The following is a 19,358-nucleotide window of genomic DNA, read 5'->3' as shown; positions in this document are numbered from 1 at the left end:
GTTTCAACTCATCTTAGGAATACCTTGGCTGACCGAGCATAACCCCACCATTGACTGGAGTGCCAGGACCATAACTATGGATTCGGATTTTTGTAAGGAATTTTGCATGGGAAAAAAGAACAAGGAAGTTGAAGGCAATCCGGCATTATCTCTTTGTGAAGTAGGTACTTCAGTTTGTGTCATCACTTCCCAAGAGATACCACGCGAATATCAAGACTTTGCAGACGTCTTTGATGAAAAGGAGGCTGAACAACTACCGCCTCACCGAACTTATGATTGCTCAATTGAGCTAGAACCAGGTGCCAATCTTCCATGTAGTCGAGTGTACGCCTTGACTGAGAAAGAAAATCAACACTTGAAGAATTACCTAGAGAAGTACCTAGAAAATGGATTGATTCGTCCTTCCAAATCCCCAGTATCTTCTCCTCTGTTCTTCGTACCGAAGGAGGAAGGGGATTTGAGAACTTGTATAGATTTTCACGCCATCAACAAGATTACAAAAAAAAAACGTTATCCTCTTCCTCTTATCTCAGTTCTTTTGGACCAGGTGAAGGGGGCGCAAATCTATACAAAATTGGACCTTAGAGGGGCGTATCATTTGATTAGAATGAAGGCTGGAGATAATTGGAAAACGGCTTTCCGAACGAGGTTCGGCTTGTATGAATATCAGGTCATGCCATGCGGTCTGTGCACCACCCCTGCAGCTTTTCAACACTTCATAAATGATATTCTAAGAGAGTTTATCGATCAATGTGCCATCGTCTACATCGACGATATTTTGATTTATTCGGAAGATACCAGCAAACACAGTGAACAAGCGAGAGGCGTGCTGCAGAAGCTCCGCGGGAATCGCTTGTTTGTAAAATTGGACAAATGCGCCTTCAATGTTTCAGAAGTTGAATTTCTAGGGTTTATCTTATCACCTTCAGGGGTGAATATGGATCGGCGGAAGATTCAAGCTGTTTTGGATTGGAAATCACCCACCAGTGTGAAGGAGGTGCAAAGTTTTATAGGCTTTGCAAATTTTTACCGTAAATTCATTTGTGAGTTTTCCCAAAATCTTTTGCCACTAACAAAATTGCTGCGTATAGGGGTTCGTTTTGAATGGACAACGGAAGCGGAAGGGGCCTTTAAAACCTTGAAAGAAAGTTTTACTTCAGCACCTGTGCTGCTACATCCAGACTCATCGGTTTTGAAATCTGCTAAGACCCTGACACCAAGGCAGCTGAGGTGGTCTTTTATTTTTGCAGACTATGATTTCGTGATCACCTATAGACCAGGTACCCAAAACGGAAAAGCAGATGCCTTATCATTGCGGCTGAACTCCTGAGGCGGAAAGCCGGGAGCCACGGTCATTCTTTTTTAAAAATTGTAAAATTGTTCTTGTGTTTTTACACTGTGTTCTTACCTGCTGGAAAGCCCTGACTCACTCGATCACCTCTCCCCGCGCAGCCGAGTTAGACGCTGCAGCGGGTTGTAGAGGGATCCCCGCCATCCCCGAGGAAGCCCTGAGCCCAGGACACGCCCACTGCCTCAGGCCACGCCCCTCCACCATTACTTAAATCGCGCTTCTGCACACGCGCACTGTAGGTCATTGCTGCTGAACTCCTGAGGTGGAAAGCCGGGAGCCACGGTCATTCTTTTTTAAAAATTGTAAAATTGTTCTTGTGTTTTTACACTGTGTTCTTACCTGCTGGAAAGCCCTGACTCACTCGATCACCTCTCCCCGCGCAGCCGAGTTAGACGCTGCAGCAGGTTGTAGAGGGATCCCCGCCATCCCCGAGGAAGCCCTGAGCCCAGGACACGCCCACTGCCTCAGGCCACGCCCCCTTCCCCTCTCTCTCCTATTTTAAGATGTGCCATTCCCGGACGCGCAGCGGACGGGTGCAGCGGGCGCGCAGGCGTTGTGCCGAAGGCGCACCAAAGGCAACCCGCCTGCGCCCGTTTGCGCCCGAGCGGGACCCGGGGCCATACCCCCTGCATCTCACTCCCCACACACAATAATATATAGCTCAGACACCCTTCATAGTCTGAGAATCATGGAGACGCGTGGCTGTCTACACACTTTTATGGCCACCGAACTGCCATCGACCTGTCCAGGGTGCAGACACACATTCAATGATAGCCAGCCGCGGGTCATGAAACAGGACTACCATATGCTATTGTTGAATTGCAGGTCTCTACCTAAACACAGAACGGAAATTGCTCTCATGTTAGAAGAACACATGCCAGACGCAGTTTTCCTGACAGAAACTTGGCTGACACCAGATTCCGAACCAGATATTGTAACAACCCTGCCCTTAGGCTTCCAAATCACCCCCCTAGATCGGGTTGAAGGGAGAGGAGGAGGCCTAGCTATTATATGTAAAGAGCAGTATCGCTGTCGTACTACCCCCCTTTCAGTATTGATTTTTCCCCCAACAACTGTTTCTCCGGCATCGTAGCCTATCGTCCTCCGGGCCCGCCCAAACAATTTCATAAATCGCTCCCAGCCATTCTAGCTGAACAGGTCACTACTAGCTCCAACTTTACATTGCTAGGTGACCTCAATCTACATTTTGACTCCCTTTGTGATCATATAGCTATGGAACTGATGGACGATCTAGCAGCCCTTCAATTAGATCAACGGGTTGATGTACCCACACATATCAAAGGGCACCTTTTAGACCCAATCTTCAGCAATTGCAATGAACTAGTGGTCGGCCAATCCATTTGTCTACCCTGGACAGACCACTCCCTCATTCCTTTTACATGGACAACGTGCAAATCATTACCCCCCATTCCCCTGATCAGCAACTCTAGAAACTGGGCCAGATTACCAGTTGACCTCTGGCTCCATAACCTGATGCACACCTGTCCATCAGGCAATGAGGACCCGAGCATAGCCAATCAAGAATATGAGGATTGGATATCAACATCTCTTGAAGCTACCCTTCCTATCCGTAAAGTTACATCAAAACGTCTGCATAAAACTGCCCCCTGGTTTTCAAAATCCCTCAGAAATAAAAAACGCCTCTGCAGGAGATTAGAAAGAAGGTGGCGTCTGGACTACGCACCGGATGCTAAAACCCAATACAGAGAGGCAATTAATTCCTACAAAAGTGATGTAAAATCCTCCCAGTCTGCCTATTTTTCAGGAAAGATCATGGAAGCTAAATCCAAACCCAGGGAAATCTTCCATATAGTAAAAAGCCTCACTAAAATCTCTACTTCACTCAAGCCCTCTGTCAAAACTACAGCTCACTGTAATGACCTGGCAGAATTTTTTCACCAGAAGGTAAATCTAATCTATTCCTCCTTCCCGGTCGCAGTAACTAACCCTAGTGCTATGGGACAGGGGAATCTGGAGGTGGCGCCCCTTCGATCCCCAGTGATATTGGTTCACTTTCCTTTGCTAGATTCCGAATCCTTGGACCAATTAGCTCACCAAGTAAAATCAGGATCACCATTCGATCCAGCCCCGCCAGAGATAATGCTGTTGGCTAGACAAGTTGTGCTTCCCACTATAATGAATCTCTTAAATGCCTCCATCACCTCCTGCACTGTCCTGCCTGCATGGAAAAAGGCCAAGGTCCGGGCCCTGCTGAAAAAACCTAACCTCGATCCTGAGGATCCTGGCAGCTATCGTCCCATTTCTCTGCTCCCATGGGTGAGCAAAATTCTCGAGAAACATGTCAACATCCACTTAATGGATTTTCTCGAGAATAATCAGCTGCTAGAGGCCACTCAAACAGGCTTCTGACCTAAGCACGGAACAGAAACCGCCCTGATAGCAGTCACTTAGGAAACTTGAAAGATCTTGGATCAAGGGGGATCAGTGGCAGTGGTCCTCCTTGACCTAAGCGCTGCTTTCGACACGGTCAGCCACGCCACCTTGCTGAACCGTCTATCCGAGGTAGGAATAGCAGGCGGGGCACTGCAGTGGCTCGAATCATTCTTGAGCTCTCGGTCTTTCCAGATCTTTGATGGAGATGCTGTCTCAACAAGCAGACCATTGAACTGCGGAGTCCCGCAGGGCTCCTCCCTAAGCCCTGCGCTTTTTAACATCAATATGAGACCACTAGCTGAGGTTGTTCGTCCGTTTGGCATTAAAATCATTTCATATGCGGAAGACACTCAGCTAGTGGTTTCTCTGGCGCAGGAGGATGGCCAATCACCCTCATCGGGACTAATGAAATGCTTGGAGGCAGTTAAGGGATGGATGACATCATCCTCCCTTAAACTCAACGGGGATAAAACGGAGCTGATGCTCCTGGGATCCACATCTCCGGAACATTTCCACTCTCTCTGGCCCCCCTGCCTAGGCAACCCTCCAGCCCCCAAGGACAACATAAAGAGCTTAGGAGTCTGGTTGGATCAGGCTCTTTCCTTCAATACTCAGGCCACCAAACTGTCTGCAACTTGTTTTGACCTTCTCCGCATGTTGAGGAAAGTTCTCCCTCTCCTGCCTATGCAGGCCAAACAGGTAGCCGTCCAGGGCCTTATTCAATCTCGGCTGAACTGCAACAATGCTCTGTATCTCGGTGCTCCGGAATACACATTACGAAAGCTGCAGATAGTGCAGAACTGCAGCGCCCGAACTTTGCTCCAGCTGCCTTGTAGACAATCAGCCAAACCGGGGCTGAATAAGTTACACTGGTTACCTGTACGACAGAGAATCGCCTTCAAGGCGATGTGCATCTCTCACCAGGCCTTTTGGGGCACAGGTCCAGCAATTGGCCGCCAACTTATAACCCAGTACCATCCCACCAGAAATCTTAGAACAAGCCAGTCTTTTCTGGCCTCAGTTCCGAGAATAAAAAGAGCAAGAGCTGGGGGTAGGATGTTCTCCCTTAATGCTGCCAAACAATGGAACTCCCTTCCCCTCAAACTCATATCCAACCCCAATCTCCTCTTGTTCCGGAAACAGTTGAAAACTCTTCTGTTTCATGCCCACCATTAATCCTCCCAGTCAACCCTCTTTTGTTCAGTAAACATACCTTTTATCAGTGCTTGGACGCCCTTGGGCAGCAATCGCGCTTTACAAATACCCATTTCATTCATTTCATTTCATTATCACGGTTGGATATTGAAGAAAAGAGAATCTCGGAAGAGAATCAACCAATTATACCGCCAACAAAGATTGTTTGCACCACTGAACATATCACCTTTGGGGAACAAATCGCTCAGACCATGAGTCCGGAGGAAATGCAGAGTTCGGCAAGAGACGGAGATGACAGAGAGATCAAGGATCAATTGCCTTATGACAAGGGTTTGTTGTTTGTCCCCACTCGGGAATTACAAGAACAGGTGCTGTACGAGTGCCATGACAACTTGTTGGCAGGCCACAAAGGAGAAGTTAAAACTGAGGAATTGGTAAAGAGACATTACTGGTGGCCCCATATGACTGCTGACATACATAATTATGTCAAGTCTTGTGAAGTCTGCGCTCAGGGAAAATCAGAACGGCAGGCCGCAAAAGGGCTTTTGCAACCCTTACCCACTCCCCCAGGCCCCTGGCATACGGTTACCATGGACTTGATTGTAGACTTATCTCCTAGCCAGGGTTTTAACACCATATGGGTGGTAGTGGATGCCTTCACTAAAATGGCACACTTTGTAGCTCTAAAAGGGGTTCCAACCTCGAAGCAGTTGGCTCATCACTTTAGCACGCACATAGTAAAGGTCCATGGAATACCAAAGATTGTAGTGTCAGATCGGGGATCCCAGTTCCTGTCCCATTTTTGGAAGGCCTTTCTGGGAGGTATGGGAATTGAGCCAAGATACTCCACTAGTTTTCATCCCCAAACTGATGGGCAGACCGAAAGGGTAAACCAGGAGTTGGAGCAGTATCTGAGGTTGTTCCTGCTTATGCAAGGTGGAGACTGGTCAGATTATCTTTGGGCAGCTGAGTTTGCACATAATAATGCTGGAAATGTGTCAACAGGTTACTCCCCTTTCTATCTGAACTATGGTAGACATCCAAATGCCACAATCAGACATACTGGTACCAGCAGTTCAGGAGGAGATTAAGCACTTAGGGCAAATCCAGCAGAAGGTCTCTCAAAATTTAGAGTTAGCCAAACTAAAATACAAGAGTTAGGCTGATAAAAAGAGAAGAGTAGGGCCAGTTCTAGAAATTGGTGATTAGGTTTGGTTGAGTACAAGAAATTTGAGATTAAAAGGAAATAGGAAGTTCCTACCAAGATACATTGGCCCTTACCCCATTGAAGGACAGATCAATCCAGTGGTTTATCGTTTGAATCTACCAAACAAAATGAAGATTCATCCAGTCTTCCATGTTTCTTTACTGAAGAAGGTTTCTTCAGAATTACGTAAATCAATTCCACCAAAACCGATTCATTTGGAGACTGGAGAGGAATTTGAAGTAAAAGAAATCCTGGATTCCAAGATCAAGAATGGAACCTTGTTCTACCTGGTGGACTGGAAGGGTTATGGTCCTGAGGAACGATCTTGAGAGAAGGCCTTAGATGTTCACGCTCCCAGATTGGTGAGAACCTTTCATAGACGGAATCCTTTGAAACCAGCGGAGAAGGAACCTTCCTTGTTGGGGGGTACTGTCAGACCTTCCCAGACTCTAGGAGGTCCAAAACACAGAGTTTGTCTGCTGAGCACTGTATGGGCGAAGTATTTTCAGATGTATTCCGCTGCTGGGCAGAGTTGGAGTTCTCTGCTTCACACGCGGAATTCCAAGATGGCTGCTGACTCGCAAGAGAAGTCGGCGGTCTAGTGTTGCTATCTGAAGGCTCAGGTGAGGCGCACGCTCTAATAGCAATGCGCACTTCACTAAAGACTTCAGGCGGCGAAGTCGCATTATTCATAGTTCCTGAGAAGTACGTCAAGAGATCAAAACTAAGACTTGGTCGATACTTATGGTTTTCCAAGCCATAATATGTATCGTAGCGAATAACGGAAGCAGCGCGAATATTTTTCAAGGCTCCATAGAAAAGGCTGCTTGAGCGTTTGGCATGAGAGAAGCCTCGAACATACCTGAGAGAAACCACGAGCATATCTAGAGAAGCCACGAGTATACCTGTGAGAAGCCACGAGCATACCTAAGAAAAGCCACGAGTATCTTTTATACCTGTTCCCTTCTTTCCTTCCCTCCCCCTTCTTTCCTCTAGTAGGATACTCGAGGATACGAAACTTACCGTATAGAAGACTACAGCGTCATAGAGACTCGACAGGAGACGGAGCGACGTAGAAAACAACAGATAAGTGGTTGTGACTGAACAGAAGAAATAAAATGACTCATTTGTAACAGTTAATAAGACTTTATTCCAACTACAGAATAGTACAAGAAATTCTATAGTATTTGTAGACAGAGTTACATTACCCTTGGTGAAGTCCTTGACTAGATTCCTAAAAGGAAAACAAGTGATATTTGAGAAAGCCTGGAACTACAAGTATTAAGAATAAAAGTATTGAAGATCAATCTGTGACAAAAGAGGGTTAGTAGACCCAGTGCACAGAAAGAAGTTTAGAATAGAAGATACTAGGAAGAAGATAAGCAAAATCTCTGGTAGGCTTGATTAAGATAATCAAGAGAAGGAAAAGACAGAAGAAAAAAGGTCTAAAAACAAGTGACGCTGAAGAACAGATCCAGAGCAGTCTCTTCTCGTTTGTTATTTTATCCAACATCCCCTTTCCCCCTGAGGGTCCATTAGATTCTGATCTAAGTACGGAGTCTGTGGAGACTTGGGGTGGAGTTGGGAACGAGCATCTCCTGCTCCTGTGCAAGTCGTGGTAAGAGTTCACTCCAGCATTTGACGCCCCGACACACACACACAACCATCTATCTATATATCTATCGCCCTCACTCTATCGCCCTCAGTCTATCTATCTATTGCCCTCAATCTATCTATCTATCTATCTATCTATCTATCTATCTATCTATCTATCTATCTATCTATCTATCTATCTATCTATCTATCTATCTATCTATCTATCTATCTATCTATCTATCTATCGCCCTCACTCTATCTATCAACTTCACTCTATCGCCCTCACTCTATGTATCGCCCTCACTCTATCTATCTATCTGTCGCCCTCACACTATCTATCTATCGCCCTCGCTCTAGCTATCGCCCTCACTCTATCTATCTTATCGCCCTCGCTCTATCGCCCTCACTCTATCTATCGCCCTCACTCTATATGTCCATCTATCTGTCGCCCTTACTATCTGTTTATCTATCGCACTCACTCGATCTATCAACATCACTCTATCAATCGATCGCACTCACTCTATCTATTTATCGCCCTCACTCTATCTATCTGTCGCCCTCACTCTATCTATCGCCCTCGCTCTATCTATCTTATCGCCCTCACTCTATCTATCTATCGCCCTCACTCTCTGTCCATCTATCTATCGCGCTCACTATCTGTTTATCGCACTCGCTCGATCTATCAACATCGCTCTATCAGTCGATCGCACTCACTCTATCTATCTATCGCCCTCACTCTGTCTATCTATCTATCGCCCTCACTCTATCGTCCTCTATCTATCTATCGCCCTCCCTCTATCTATCTATCTATCTATCGATCGCACTCACTCTATCTATCTATCGCATCCTCACAGCATCACTCAGCACCAACACAAAATCACTCAGGGCACCACAACATCAGTCAAGGGCACCACAACATCACTCAGGGGCACCACACCATCACTATGCGCTACCACAGCATCAATGAACGCCACAGCATCACTCGTCGCCACCACATCACTTAGTGCCACCACAGCATCAATCTGTGCAACCATTCAACAACAACTGGTTCAAATATGTTCTCTTAATGTTTCAAGCTTTATTACAAATGTCACAAAAAGATGTTAATATTTCACTTCTGTTCTTGGATTTTCGTCACAATAAAATACACTGAACATAATCTTCACAAAAGTTATTTACAAAAGTTAAAGCTATTGCCATTATAAATTACAATAACTTTATTTAAGTATTACTTTTTTTTTTTAAAACAGTTATTTATAATATCAATACATCTAAGTCATGTAAATACAACACCTATTGCATTTCAATTGCTATAGGTGTCACATTTGCGAAAGTTAAAACTATTGGCATTGTAAATGACAAAGCCATTAATTTCGCTATTTTCAAAACCAACACATAAATAAAATATTTGTCATTTACAATACCAATAGCTCAAACTTTCCTAATGTAAGACCTATTGCATTGCAAATGCTTGTTTATGGCACTTGACTACTACTGTTAAGCGGGTTCTCACCTGTGAACAACACCAAATTCTTTTGCTCTGGGATATGTGTCTTTTGGACCTCCTTGGTGATGTGAACTACTTAGTGGAGTCTCACACACTAAGATTTGTGTTAAAATAGATGTAAGCTGTAACCTTCAGTGGTGATGAAAGATAAAAATTCCCTGTTCTTGTAATTATCAAAAATCGTGGAAAGTGAAAATGTTTGTATTGGGCTTGCGCAGAGTTAGACATCTGACTGGGTCAGCCTGACATCTGTGCCCAGGTTGCTCTGTCACAGATGGCATCCAGACTACATTGACTGTGGTGTTCTATAACCTTATCATTAAACTGGGAATCCAAAAAGAAACGCCCCCTTTTGTTTGTGGGCGAAGTGTACATCTGTAGTGTTTTAAATGGTTTGCACTCTGGTGAAAGTGTTCCTAAAAAGTAACTTGTTATTGACATTAGATGGAAAATACAGTGACTTGTGCTTTATAATCAATTATTGAGTCTCAGATGCACACATATTTATTAAGAGTGTGGTTTACTCTATATGAGTTCAATAAAGTACTCATAGTTCCTTCACCCTTAATGGGATTCCAGCTTTGAGATGTATCACTGGGAGATTTATTCACTAACCTGCCAAGCTACCAGATAGAATCCCCCTGAAGATCTAGACCCATCCTGGAAGCATTAGATTTCTCATGGCAGAGGAACAGGGATGTGGTGAAATATCTGTGAACTGATTAGCAGCATCTCCCTATCAGACAACTGTACGATGTTCCCACATGGGACAAAGGGAGAAAAGTGTGGAATTCTCTTTCTTCCTGTTCCTCGTTCAAGGTTCCATAGCACATGGAACACTCTTTGCTTTTGTGGGGATTCTCTTTATGCTAGTTGCTGACTTGCTACCGATGGCTGAGGTGTTGAGAAATAAACCTCTATGCTGATCTTTACCTGCGTGTCTCTAATTATTAAGAACTTTAGACTGGCGACGATTACGGGATCTGAAAATGGATCTTACCAATTCTGGGGATCTGCAGTTACAGTTAAGTAACTTGGTTTCCTTCTCTATCATGGCATAGTCCTGCAAGGTAAAGGTCACTTATGACAGTATGTTTTGTTTGGAAAGGTTTCTTTGATTCCTTTCACATTACAAATAATAGGGACTTTTCCCTTATACACTATGCCACTATCACTGAAATTCATTTGCCACTACAAAGTGGCATCTCCACTCTCTCTCAGGGGCGAATTGTCAAATGAAAGGCACAACTAAGCCACATTTCATAAAACTCCTGTATATTTCCTTCTATAGGTTAGGGTGGCAGTATTGCTAAATGTGTTTTTTATAGCATGCATCTTCTTTTATATATTTATAGAAGTGCTGTTTTCAAACCCAAATCAGGCAGGACACAAGAATACAAATTCAGAGCTACATTCACTTAGATGTTCTAATGGATATAATCAACTTATTAAGTGACTGACAGAGATACCACAAACATTATAACAACAATTGAAGTGTCCCTACGGATGGAGCAGACCGGTTTCAAACAAACTTACGAATTGCGTATAAGGGAGAATTTTGAAGTCAACTTCTTCTTCTACAGCTAAATATTGGAGCAGTTGTCAATATAACTTGACAATGTACTCGAGCAATTTCTCTAACTATTCTAGAGCAAATTGACAGAATTTTATTCCAGCACGAAAATACCGTAATTGCGATTTACCATATGTACTTATGTATGCTGTATTCTAATCAAACACTTTGTTTTCTTTAGCTCTTAACAAATTAAGGGGTCAATTAGGATGGCGGCAGGCGGTGGCGATCCGTCCTCGATCCTTGCCCGTCCGCCACCTATTTCCCCCCCACCATATTACAATGGCGGGGGGTCTAATATTGTGGCGGTGCCTATCAGACACCGTAAGCCATATTAGGATCGGCTGAGGGGAATGCCTTTCCGTGGTGGTAATGCCGCCACAAAAATGCATACGGTCCTTGCTTTGGGGGCCCGTTGCGGGCCCCCCGGGTGAAGGGGGGTGGGGTTGCGTTTCAAAATACCGCGCGGTGCCTGTCATGTTGTGCTTTGAAATGCACAACATGCATTTTTTGCATTGCGGCGGGCGGTGCTTTCAGCACCGCCCGCCGCAATGTAAAAAATGCGGGATGCACCCGCCACTGTGGTGGGTGCATCCTAATTCGAGGCACGGGACAGACGGTCCCGTCCTCCGACAGGATGGCGGACGGACCTTGTCCGTCCGCCATCCTAATTGACCCCTAAATGTCTCATTTTGACTTGATCGTCCAAAGGACTGGTAGCACAATGAAGCTATTTAACCCTATATTAGCTTGGGATCTGCTTTCTAATATGTCTGTTTTATTAGGATGAAAATGGACAACCACTATCTGATAAGGATGTCCAGGCTGAAGTGGACACATTCATGTTTGAAGGTCATGATACAACAGCCAGTGGGATATCATGGATGTTATACTGCATGGGTCAAAACTCAGAACACCAGAGGAAATGCAGGGAAGAGATTAAGGAAATCCTGGAAAAAAAGGACACAATAGAATGGTGAGATCAGGCATCTTTCTTGCACATTGGTTTTACTCTTTTCTATTGCCTTAGCTGTTGTGCACTGATTGTTTGAACTGTGGCGTATTAAGCTTTCCACATCATTTATTCCACCCTCCTGCATAATTGTATTCTCCTCTACCACACTAATGGGACATCCCAATACAGTGAATGCATTCAAAAAGAAAAACCACCCAAATGTTGCAGCAGGATTCGCTCCCCCAAACCTCTGATACCGTAATGGACATGTTGGTCCTTTCTTGTGTTCTGTATATCCTCAACAAGAGGCCCGCAAGCCTCAAAAGAGGCCCAACAGAGGTCCATTAAGCTTGCCGCACATTCACAGTCCATGGCCATGAAACTTGCCAGGGGTTCATAAACCCTCTCATAAGATCCATCAACCCTAAGAAATTAGATTAAAGAATCATATGCAGTGGGGGGGGGGGGGGGGGAGGGGGGAACTGTCCTCCCACATCACATTGGGTGCAAAGCCTGGCCTTTGTCCAAGCCCTGCAACCAACTATGACTGGGCACTGCCAAAGGACGGATACAGAGGGGGTTGGCCACCCATGGTGCAGTCACTGTTGAATGTGGTTTAGGAACTGAAAAAACACAACTGGAAAACAAAGATGTAAGTGAAGTTATGAGGTTAGCTCTCGTTGTAAGACCTAAACATTGTTTGGAAAAAAAACTCAGAAATGCACTGAAATAAACACAGTTAAATTTAAAGTGCAGTTATGATTATGAATTAAAACAAAAAAAACTGTGAGATTTGAAAGTTATGGTTAGAATGCAGTTCATAATTTGCACAGCAGCCATGTCAGGCATAACTCTCACACCAGATGCAATGTTTATGATCTCACTATATTTAAACCAATAAATAACACCTAAATGCACAATGATATTAGCTAACAACACATATTTACTACCACTAAATGACACTACAATCTTTGTCATCGCTTTCATGGTTTTAAGGATAATTTGATATGTAACATCATCCTTAAGAGTATTTACAACATTTATAAGTGCTTTTCACATCAAGAGTGAGGTCATCAGCATTCCATTGGGTGTGCGGTTCATAGTTTGCATGGCTTGTGTGCCAGTTAAGGATTGTAGAGGCAAACATAATTTCAGTATTTTTTTGCTTCAATATATGAATGTCTTTTTTTACTGTTGAAGGTAGCAATATTATAAACTAAAACCTTTACGGATCATATTTTAAGGTTAACATAAATTGTATGAATGTATGTAGAAATCGACTTTGTTAACTTACAAAAATAGTTTGATAGACAGCAATTGCAGCCTCATTTTGTACAAGAGTGATCTATCTCTGAGCAAGGCAATGTAAGTACTGCAGTGCTTTATACACTAGTCAGTTACTCTTTAAACAACATTTTGTATTCTGTAACCTGTCCTACAATGTTTACAATCCCAATCCCAACCATTTCAGGGATGATCTTGGTAAGATGACTTACACCACTATGTGCATCAAGGAGTGCCTTCGCCTCTATCCACCAGTACCTGCCATCTCGCGAAGTCTATCCAAACCAATGAAATTTTTTGACGGACGAACATTGCCAGAAGGTATGAATTTTAATTCAAGTAAAAGCCAGTGAAAGAATTGTAATATATTTTTTCTCATAGGAGGGCTCTACCTTAATACAAGAAAAAGGATCCGTTAACATGAAAACCCACCAAACACAATTCCTATTCCAAGTTCCTTTCATTGAACATTTTATTCATATTTATAATACATTGCCTAATGTTAATTCATCTGAATTGAATATCTTCTTAGATTCTCTTCCAGCTACGGATAGAAGTTTATGGATTGTCCCTGTTTATTGGTTGAGGAGGCAATATAGAGCTTGCCCGGGGATAAAGTCTGCAGCCCCAATGGATTCCCTGTGGAATTTTATAAGACCTTTGTAGCAGTTTTAAATATTTATTCATTGGAGGTTGTTAATTTGATTTTTAAAGGGGGCTCACCCCCTTTGTCCTTTAGGATATTTAAGATTTTTAGCTTTCTCAAAAAGGGTAAGGATTCATCTGATGCAAATTCCTATCACCAGATTACCCTTCTAAATTCAAATTATAAAATTGTACTGAAACTGGTGGTAAACAGAATTAATAAGCTGACCCCCTATCTAATACATTAGGACCAGAATGACTTTATAGCTGGATGGCAATTGAGTACTAATAATAATTATTTAATAGAGGCATTGGACACATTTACTGTTTGTCAGAATTCAGCAGCGAATATATTGTTGGACACAAAAAAGGCGTTCGACCTGGTGGTCTGGGAGATCTATTTTGTCATACTTGGAAAACAGGTTTTCTCCCCAGACTAAATATTTTATTAAAAGTGTATGGAAGCTAGGTTAATTTTAAATTCTACGGAGGCTGGCTCTCTTAGGGTCCAGTGAGGAACAAGGCAGGTCTGCTCACTCTCGCCAGTTCTTTTTCTCTTTTTATTGAATGCCTGGCAATAGCAGTTTGAAACGATATAATAATTCAAGCACTTTACCTTCAATGGCAAAAATGAAGGTGTACACTGAAGATAACATGCTTCTACCGGCCCCATGGAAGATAATGCAGGCGAGAGTGGTCAATATTGTCTCCGTTTTTTAAATGTTGGCATGGTAGAAGGTGAATAAAGCGAAAAGCAGTGTTATCTTTTGTAACTGCACAGCCAAAGAGCTTCCTCCAAAGTTTTGAAGCTGTATGTACTCTTCTCCTAAGCGCTATTTGGGAGCATACTTTACTGAGGATGTGAATGAGTTATAGTATTTGAATTATAGACCGCTATGATTAAGGTTAAATATTTGTTATCTAGATGGATGTTGCATCCTCTTACACTGCTGGGACGGGTTGCCTTAATAAAAAATGGCAGTTCTCCCTTTATTCACTTTTTTATTCAACGAAGTTCAATCTACTATCGTTTACATGGAACAAAGCCAGCCGAAGGATTGTACCAAGCTCTTTATATATATGTGCATGGAGGAAGGGACGCTAACTCTCCCTTGTTTCAGGACTTGGGGCCTGATGTACAAGATTAGGAATAGCGATTTCCTAATTGCTATTATCCTGCGAGTATCAATGACGAAATCGCTATTCCTAATGAATGTAACACTTTTGAGTTTCATTAGCTATTCCTAACGGGTTGCAAATAGACCTACTTCATTCGTAATAATGAGGTATGTCGCAACTTGGAGGCGGGTTTAACCCTTTACTCGTACGCTGAGAACATGCAAATTATTTTTTCCCCGTCCTCTACGAAGTAAGGTTCCTTTTCCTCCCTTCAGCTGGGGTTACGGCGGGTGTCTGAGTGGATGTGTGCCAACCTATTGAAACTAAATGGAGACAAGACCGAGGTTGTTTTTCTAGGTAAACATAAGCATCTTTGGGGTCTTCAACATTGGCCACTGGAAATGGGCATTCTTCCCCAACCTGTTTCCCAAGTTCGTAATCTTGGGTTTATTATCGATAACAACCTCTCAATGCGGGGAACAGGCGGTTAGTGTCGCCGCCACTTGTTTTAATATCCTAGGATGGCTGCGGAAGATCATCTGGGTGCTTCCAGAATCCACCAAAAGAACGGTAGTCCAGGCACTGGTCACTTCTCGCCTGGACTACGGTAACGTTCTGTACTTAGGCGGAAGTCAGGAGGTGCTGAGGAAACTTCAGGTGGTCCAGAGGTGCTGAGGAAACTTCAGGTGGTCCAGAACTCCGCAGCCCGTCTCCTATGTCATATCCCAAGGAAATGATACATCTCTCCCTTCCTTCGGGACCTACATTGGTTCCGCATTGACAGTCGCATTAAATTTAAGGCCCTGTGTTTGGTTTTTAAAATCAAGCAAGGGACTGCCCCAGCTTATCTTCAGGAGCTTGTCCTTCCACATGTCCCTTCCCGGTCTTTACGCTCAGCCACCCAAGGCAACCTCGTAACACCCAGCTGTAGACTTACCAGAATGGGAGGTCGCTCCTTTTCATTTCTCGGCCCTAGATTATGGAATTCCCTTCCTAGTTTTATGAAACATGAATCTCTCTACCTTAAGTTTAGGCGAGATCTTAAGACCTGGCTTTTCTTTAGGTGACCAGCCTGCCGTCCACTCAGTCTGCAGTAGTAGACATGTCTGCACCGGGAAACCCTGTCTAGGGTAGCAGTGCGCGTTATAAATTCAATTAATAAATAAATAAATAAATAAACTTGCAACCTACTATGATTTCTCCCATCACAGAGATGGGGTCCTGCTGTGATTACTTTTTTTTTTTAATGCATTGAGTTTTCCTTTAAGGAAAATGGGATGTGTTTAAAAGGAAAAAATAAAACGTTTGAGTTTCAGTTTTTTAAGAGCAGGCAGTAGCCTGCGAGACCACTGCCTGCTCTTAATACATATTTTTTTATCATTCTCAAATGAAAATTGGTCCCAAAGGGGCCCTTTTCATTTGCTAATGGGTCACCAACACTTTTTAAAGTGCATTAAAGTAATACTGTTTTGCAACCAGAATTCAGTTGTAAAAAAGTAGTACATATTATACCGCTTTGGTTTTTGGAAGGGACGACCGAAACACGCCCCTGTCAAATACCGAATTGCAAATGCAAACAAGTTACCAAATCGCATTTTGCTTTTTTTTTACATCCGAAAAATCATTTTAACAGTTGCAAACAGCCCAATTCTGTGAATCAGGCTTTTTGCAACCAGAAAACTACTTTGAAATTCTGGCCCATGTTATTTTGCACATTTTACACAGTATATGCACAGGTTTAATAAAACGTGTAGTTTATATAGCCACCTCCAGAAACAAATTAGTTGATAAAGTGCTGGAAGAAAATCAAGTTAGAGACCTTCCAACACTTATTAAAGTTCTCCAAAAAGGCCAATATAAGATATTACAAGGGCTCCTCAAGAAAACAGCACAGTTTTTGGCATTTCCTATGTGAATTCAGAAGCTCTATTGAGTCAACTAGAATTAGATGCAAGGTGCCACTATGGATCCAACAATAGTGGCTGGAAGGGGAAGGAATGGATTTCTGAAACTGGAAGATTTCCTACAGAATGATAGATGGAAACCTGGCGTGAGAGAGAGCTACTGATAACCTATGAGAAAGTATGGCTGTAGTGGTTCTATTGACCTTGCTCAAGGTGTTACGAAATATCGATCCCAGAGTTCTGTCAAACAAGAAGGAGCTTGTGGTAAATTTAGTGGAAAATTCTAGCATCAGGAAACTAGCTTTACGTAGGCGATCTTTAATGTCCTAAGAGAAAGTAGATATGTGTGAGCAAGTTTTGATGAAATGAATTAGGGAAGAGAATGTGACAATATCTAAGGATGTATGGTCAACTATTAATGAGTTTAACTTTTCAACCATGAGGGGGGCAATTACCGTAAAATGTAGTACTATGCAAAATGGCTGATATATAGGACTCCCCAGTTTTTGCGTAAATGAAATCAAAATTGCTTGATCCAGTGTTTTAGGTGTGAAATGATAAATAGCAGAGAAGAGTCCCACCTAGTATGGGTCTGCTGCAATCTCTGCATTTTTTGGGACAATAATTACACATTTCTTGTAAATCTGCTTGGGATCCAAATACCACAAAACCATGTGCTGGCTCTTGTGGGTCTATGCCTGATACACCTATAAAAGTACAGAAGCTAGTATTTACTGCTGTACTGGTGGCTCCGTCACTGATTTTGCAGAGATGGAAGTTGAAGCTTGTATCCTGTTTTGGGGACTGGAGGGAGAAAATTAATATGGTCAGGGAAAGCGAAAGGATGTTTGCTGTTATGTCTGGCAATTTGAAGTCATTTGGCAATATTTGGGGACTTTAAATGGTAAATGAGGGCTCACGAGGGTTGATACACTGCTTGGGGTGAATATGTCTTTTTTTTTACTTCTTTTTTATTGACCTTTCTGCTCATACATTTGGTATCAATAGCATCATTACAAACATTCAGTGGTACAGTGTGGTCACTACAGCACTCGCGATATTCCTGACACATCAACTCTATGTATATTGTATCGGAGCATAACATTATCTTGGTCAAAGTACCAGAGGTAGATCAGCTCCTTTCATTTCAAGTTACGGGTTCCCATTTCCAAAGCACATATACATCCCATCATTACAATGGTTCACCTTGTAGTTTTGATAGCATACCCTCTATTAACAGTTAGTACACATAGTCCTTATACGGTGTCCCTTCCCTGCTCAGTTTCAGTTACAACGCGTATACCTCCGACTTGTTAGCGCAGAGGAGTGTCTCTGCTCACCTGCTCTGGGTCCTGCGAATGCTCCAGTAAATAAAATGACAAGGGGGCCCAGATATCCCTGGGTCGAGAAGCGCTCGGCCGCAGTTCAGCATATGTAGCAAGGCGCTCTTGGCAAGTCACTAAGTCGGCTATCCAATCCTTAAATTTTGGTGCCCGTCCCCTCCCACAGTGGCAGGCCACCCGTCTCTTAGCCATTAGTAGTGCAAGGCTACATATTTGCGATGCACCGCCTGTAGGGGTTTAACATAGTCCAGTAGAGCCATCAATGGGGTGGGTTCCACACGTGTATTTATCAATAATGTCAAAGCATCAAAGACTTGCACCCAATAGTCATTCATCCCCAAACATTCCCATGCCAGATGCAAAAAACCGGTCCAGAGGCATGATATCTATCGCACCTGTCCGAGTCCCTTAGTTGGTACTTGTGTAGCCTGACTGGAGTGTAGTACACTCTGTGCAGGAATTTATAGTGTATGATGTGGAGCCTACTACTGGCCGACACCCTTTCATCTGCAAACAACAATATTCCCAGTGGTCATCCGTTACCTCATACCCCAGTTCCTCACACCATCTGGCACTGGATACTGTAGCCGGCAGTTCTCTCTGCGTGTGAACTGCCTTGTAAATCAAGGAGACAAGGCGCTTAGCCGTCACATTCTGCAGCATCATTTGCAGCGGCACTAAAGTCTGCCGTTCAGCTGGAAAGTCAGGGGTAAGAGACCTTATCCCCTGCCTAAGGCGAGTGTAGAGAAATTAGTCAAGTGGGTGTGCTGTATTCCCTGTAATACTTGCTATGCAGTCCGAAAGCGGCCGTCCTGATACAGGTCCCCCCAAGTGCGAATGTGGGTGCGCTCTCTAAATTTACGAAATATTGTTTCTTGAAGAAGGGGCATGTTCGGATGATAAGTGAGAGGCAATAATTGAGAGTATAGAAAGGTGGCATTCAGCATGCGTACAATACGTTGCCATGCTGCAATCGTACATGTGATGGTGGTAGGCATCCTGTCCCTGGAACTAGTCACTTCGTACAGTGCGCCATCAATAGGAATGGGGTGTGCCAGCCAATGCTCCGCCGCAACCTGCGGCATATACCTCGGCTGTGCCATCCAGAACCATGCATAGTGAGCCTGCGTACTAATATAATGAAGTTCAAAATTTGGTATCCCAAACCCCCCTTGTGAATACGCCCGTATAAGAACGTTTCATTGCAGTCCCGCTGCTTACCTCCCCACACTAGGCTCGTCAGCTTCGACCTTAGGGTCTTAAAGAAGAAAGCCCCTGGGAAATAGAGAATATTTAAAAAAAGG

At 43.5% G+C, this 19,358-nt stretch overlaps 1 protein-coding gene and 1 long non-coding RNA gene across 2 annotated transcripts in view; one reads left to right on the top strand and one right to left on the bottom strand.

Annotated features, from left to right (window-relative positions):
- Positions 1 to 19,358, bottom strand: part of LOC144799877 (uncharacterized) — a 218,991-nt gene that overhangs the window by 128,708 nt on the left and 70,925 nt on the right. The gene's annotated exons all lie outside the window — the stretch shown is intronic.
- LOC144799871 (cytochrome P450 4B1-like) overlaps positions 1 to 19,358 on the top strand; it is a 444,500-nt gene that overhangs the window by 359,221 nt on the left and 65,921 nt on the right. The window contains exons 8-9 of the mRNA XM_078671469.1: positions 11,590 to 11,780; positions 13,231 to 13,364. Of these exons, the coding sequence (XP_078527595.1) occupies positions 11,590 to 11,780; positions 13,231 to 13,364 (325 nt within the window). The remainder of the gene's footprint in view (positions 1 to 11,589; positions 11,781 to 13,230; positions 13,365 to 19,358) is intronic.

Source organism: Lissotriton helveticus, chromosome 1_2 (genome assembly GCF_964261635.1).
Source record: "Lissotriton helveticus chromosome 1_2, aLisHel1.1, whole genome shotgun sequence".
In the NCBI taxonomy this organism is placed as follows: Eukaryota; Metazoa; Chordata; class Amphibia; order Caudata; family Salamandridae; genus Lissotriton; species Lissotriton helveticus.
The sequence above is the reverse complement of the archived record's forward strand: the minus strand, read 5'-3'. Positions and strand labels throughout refer to the sequence as shown.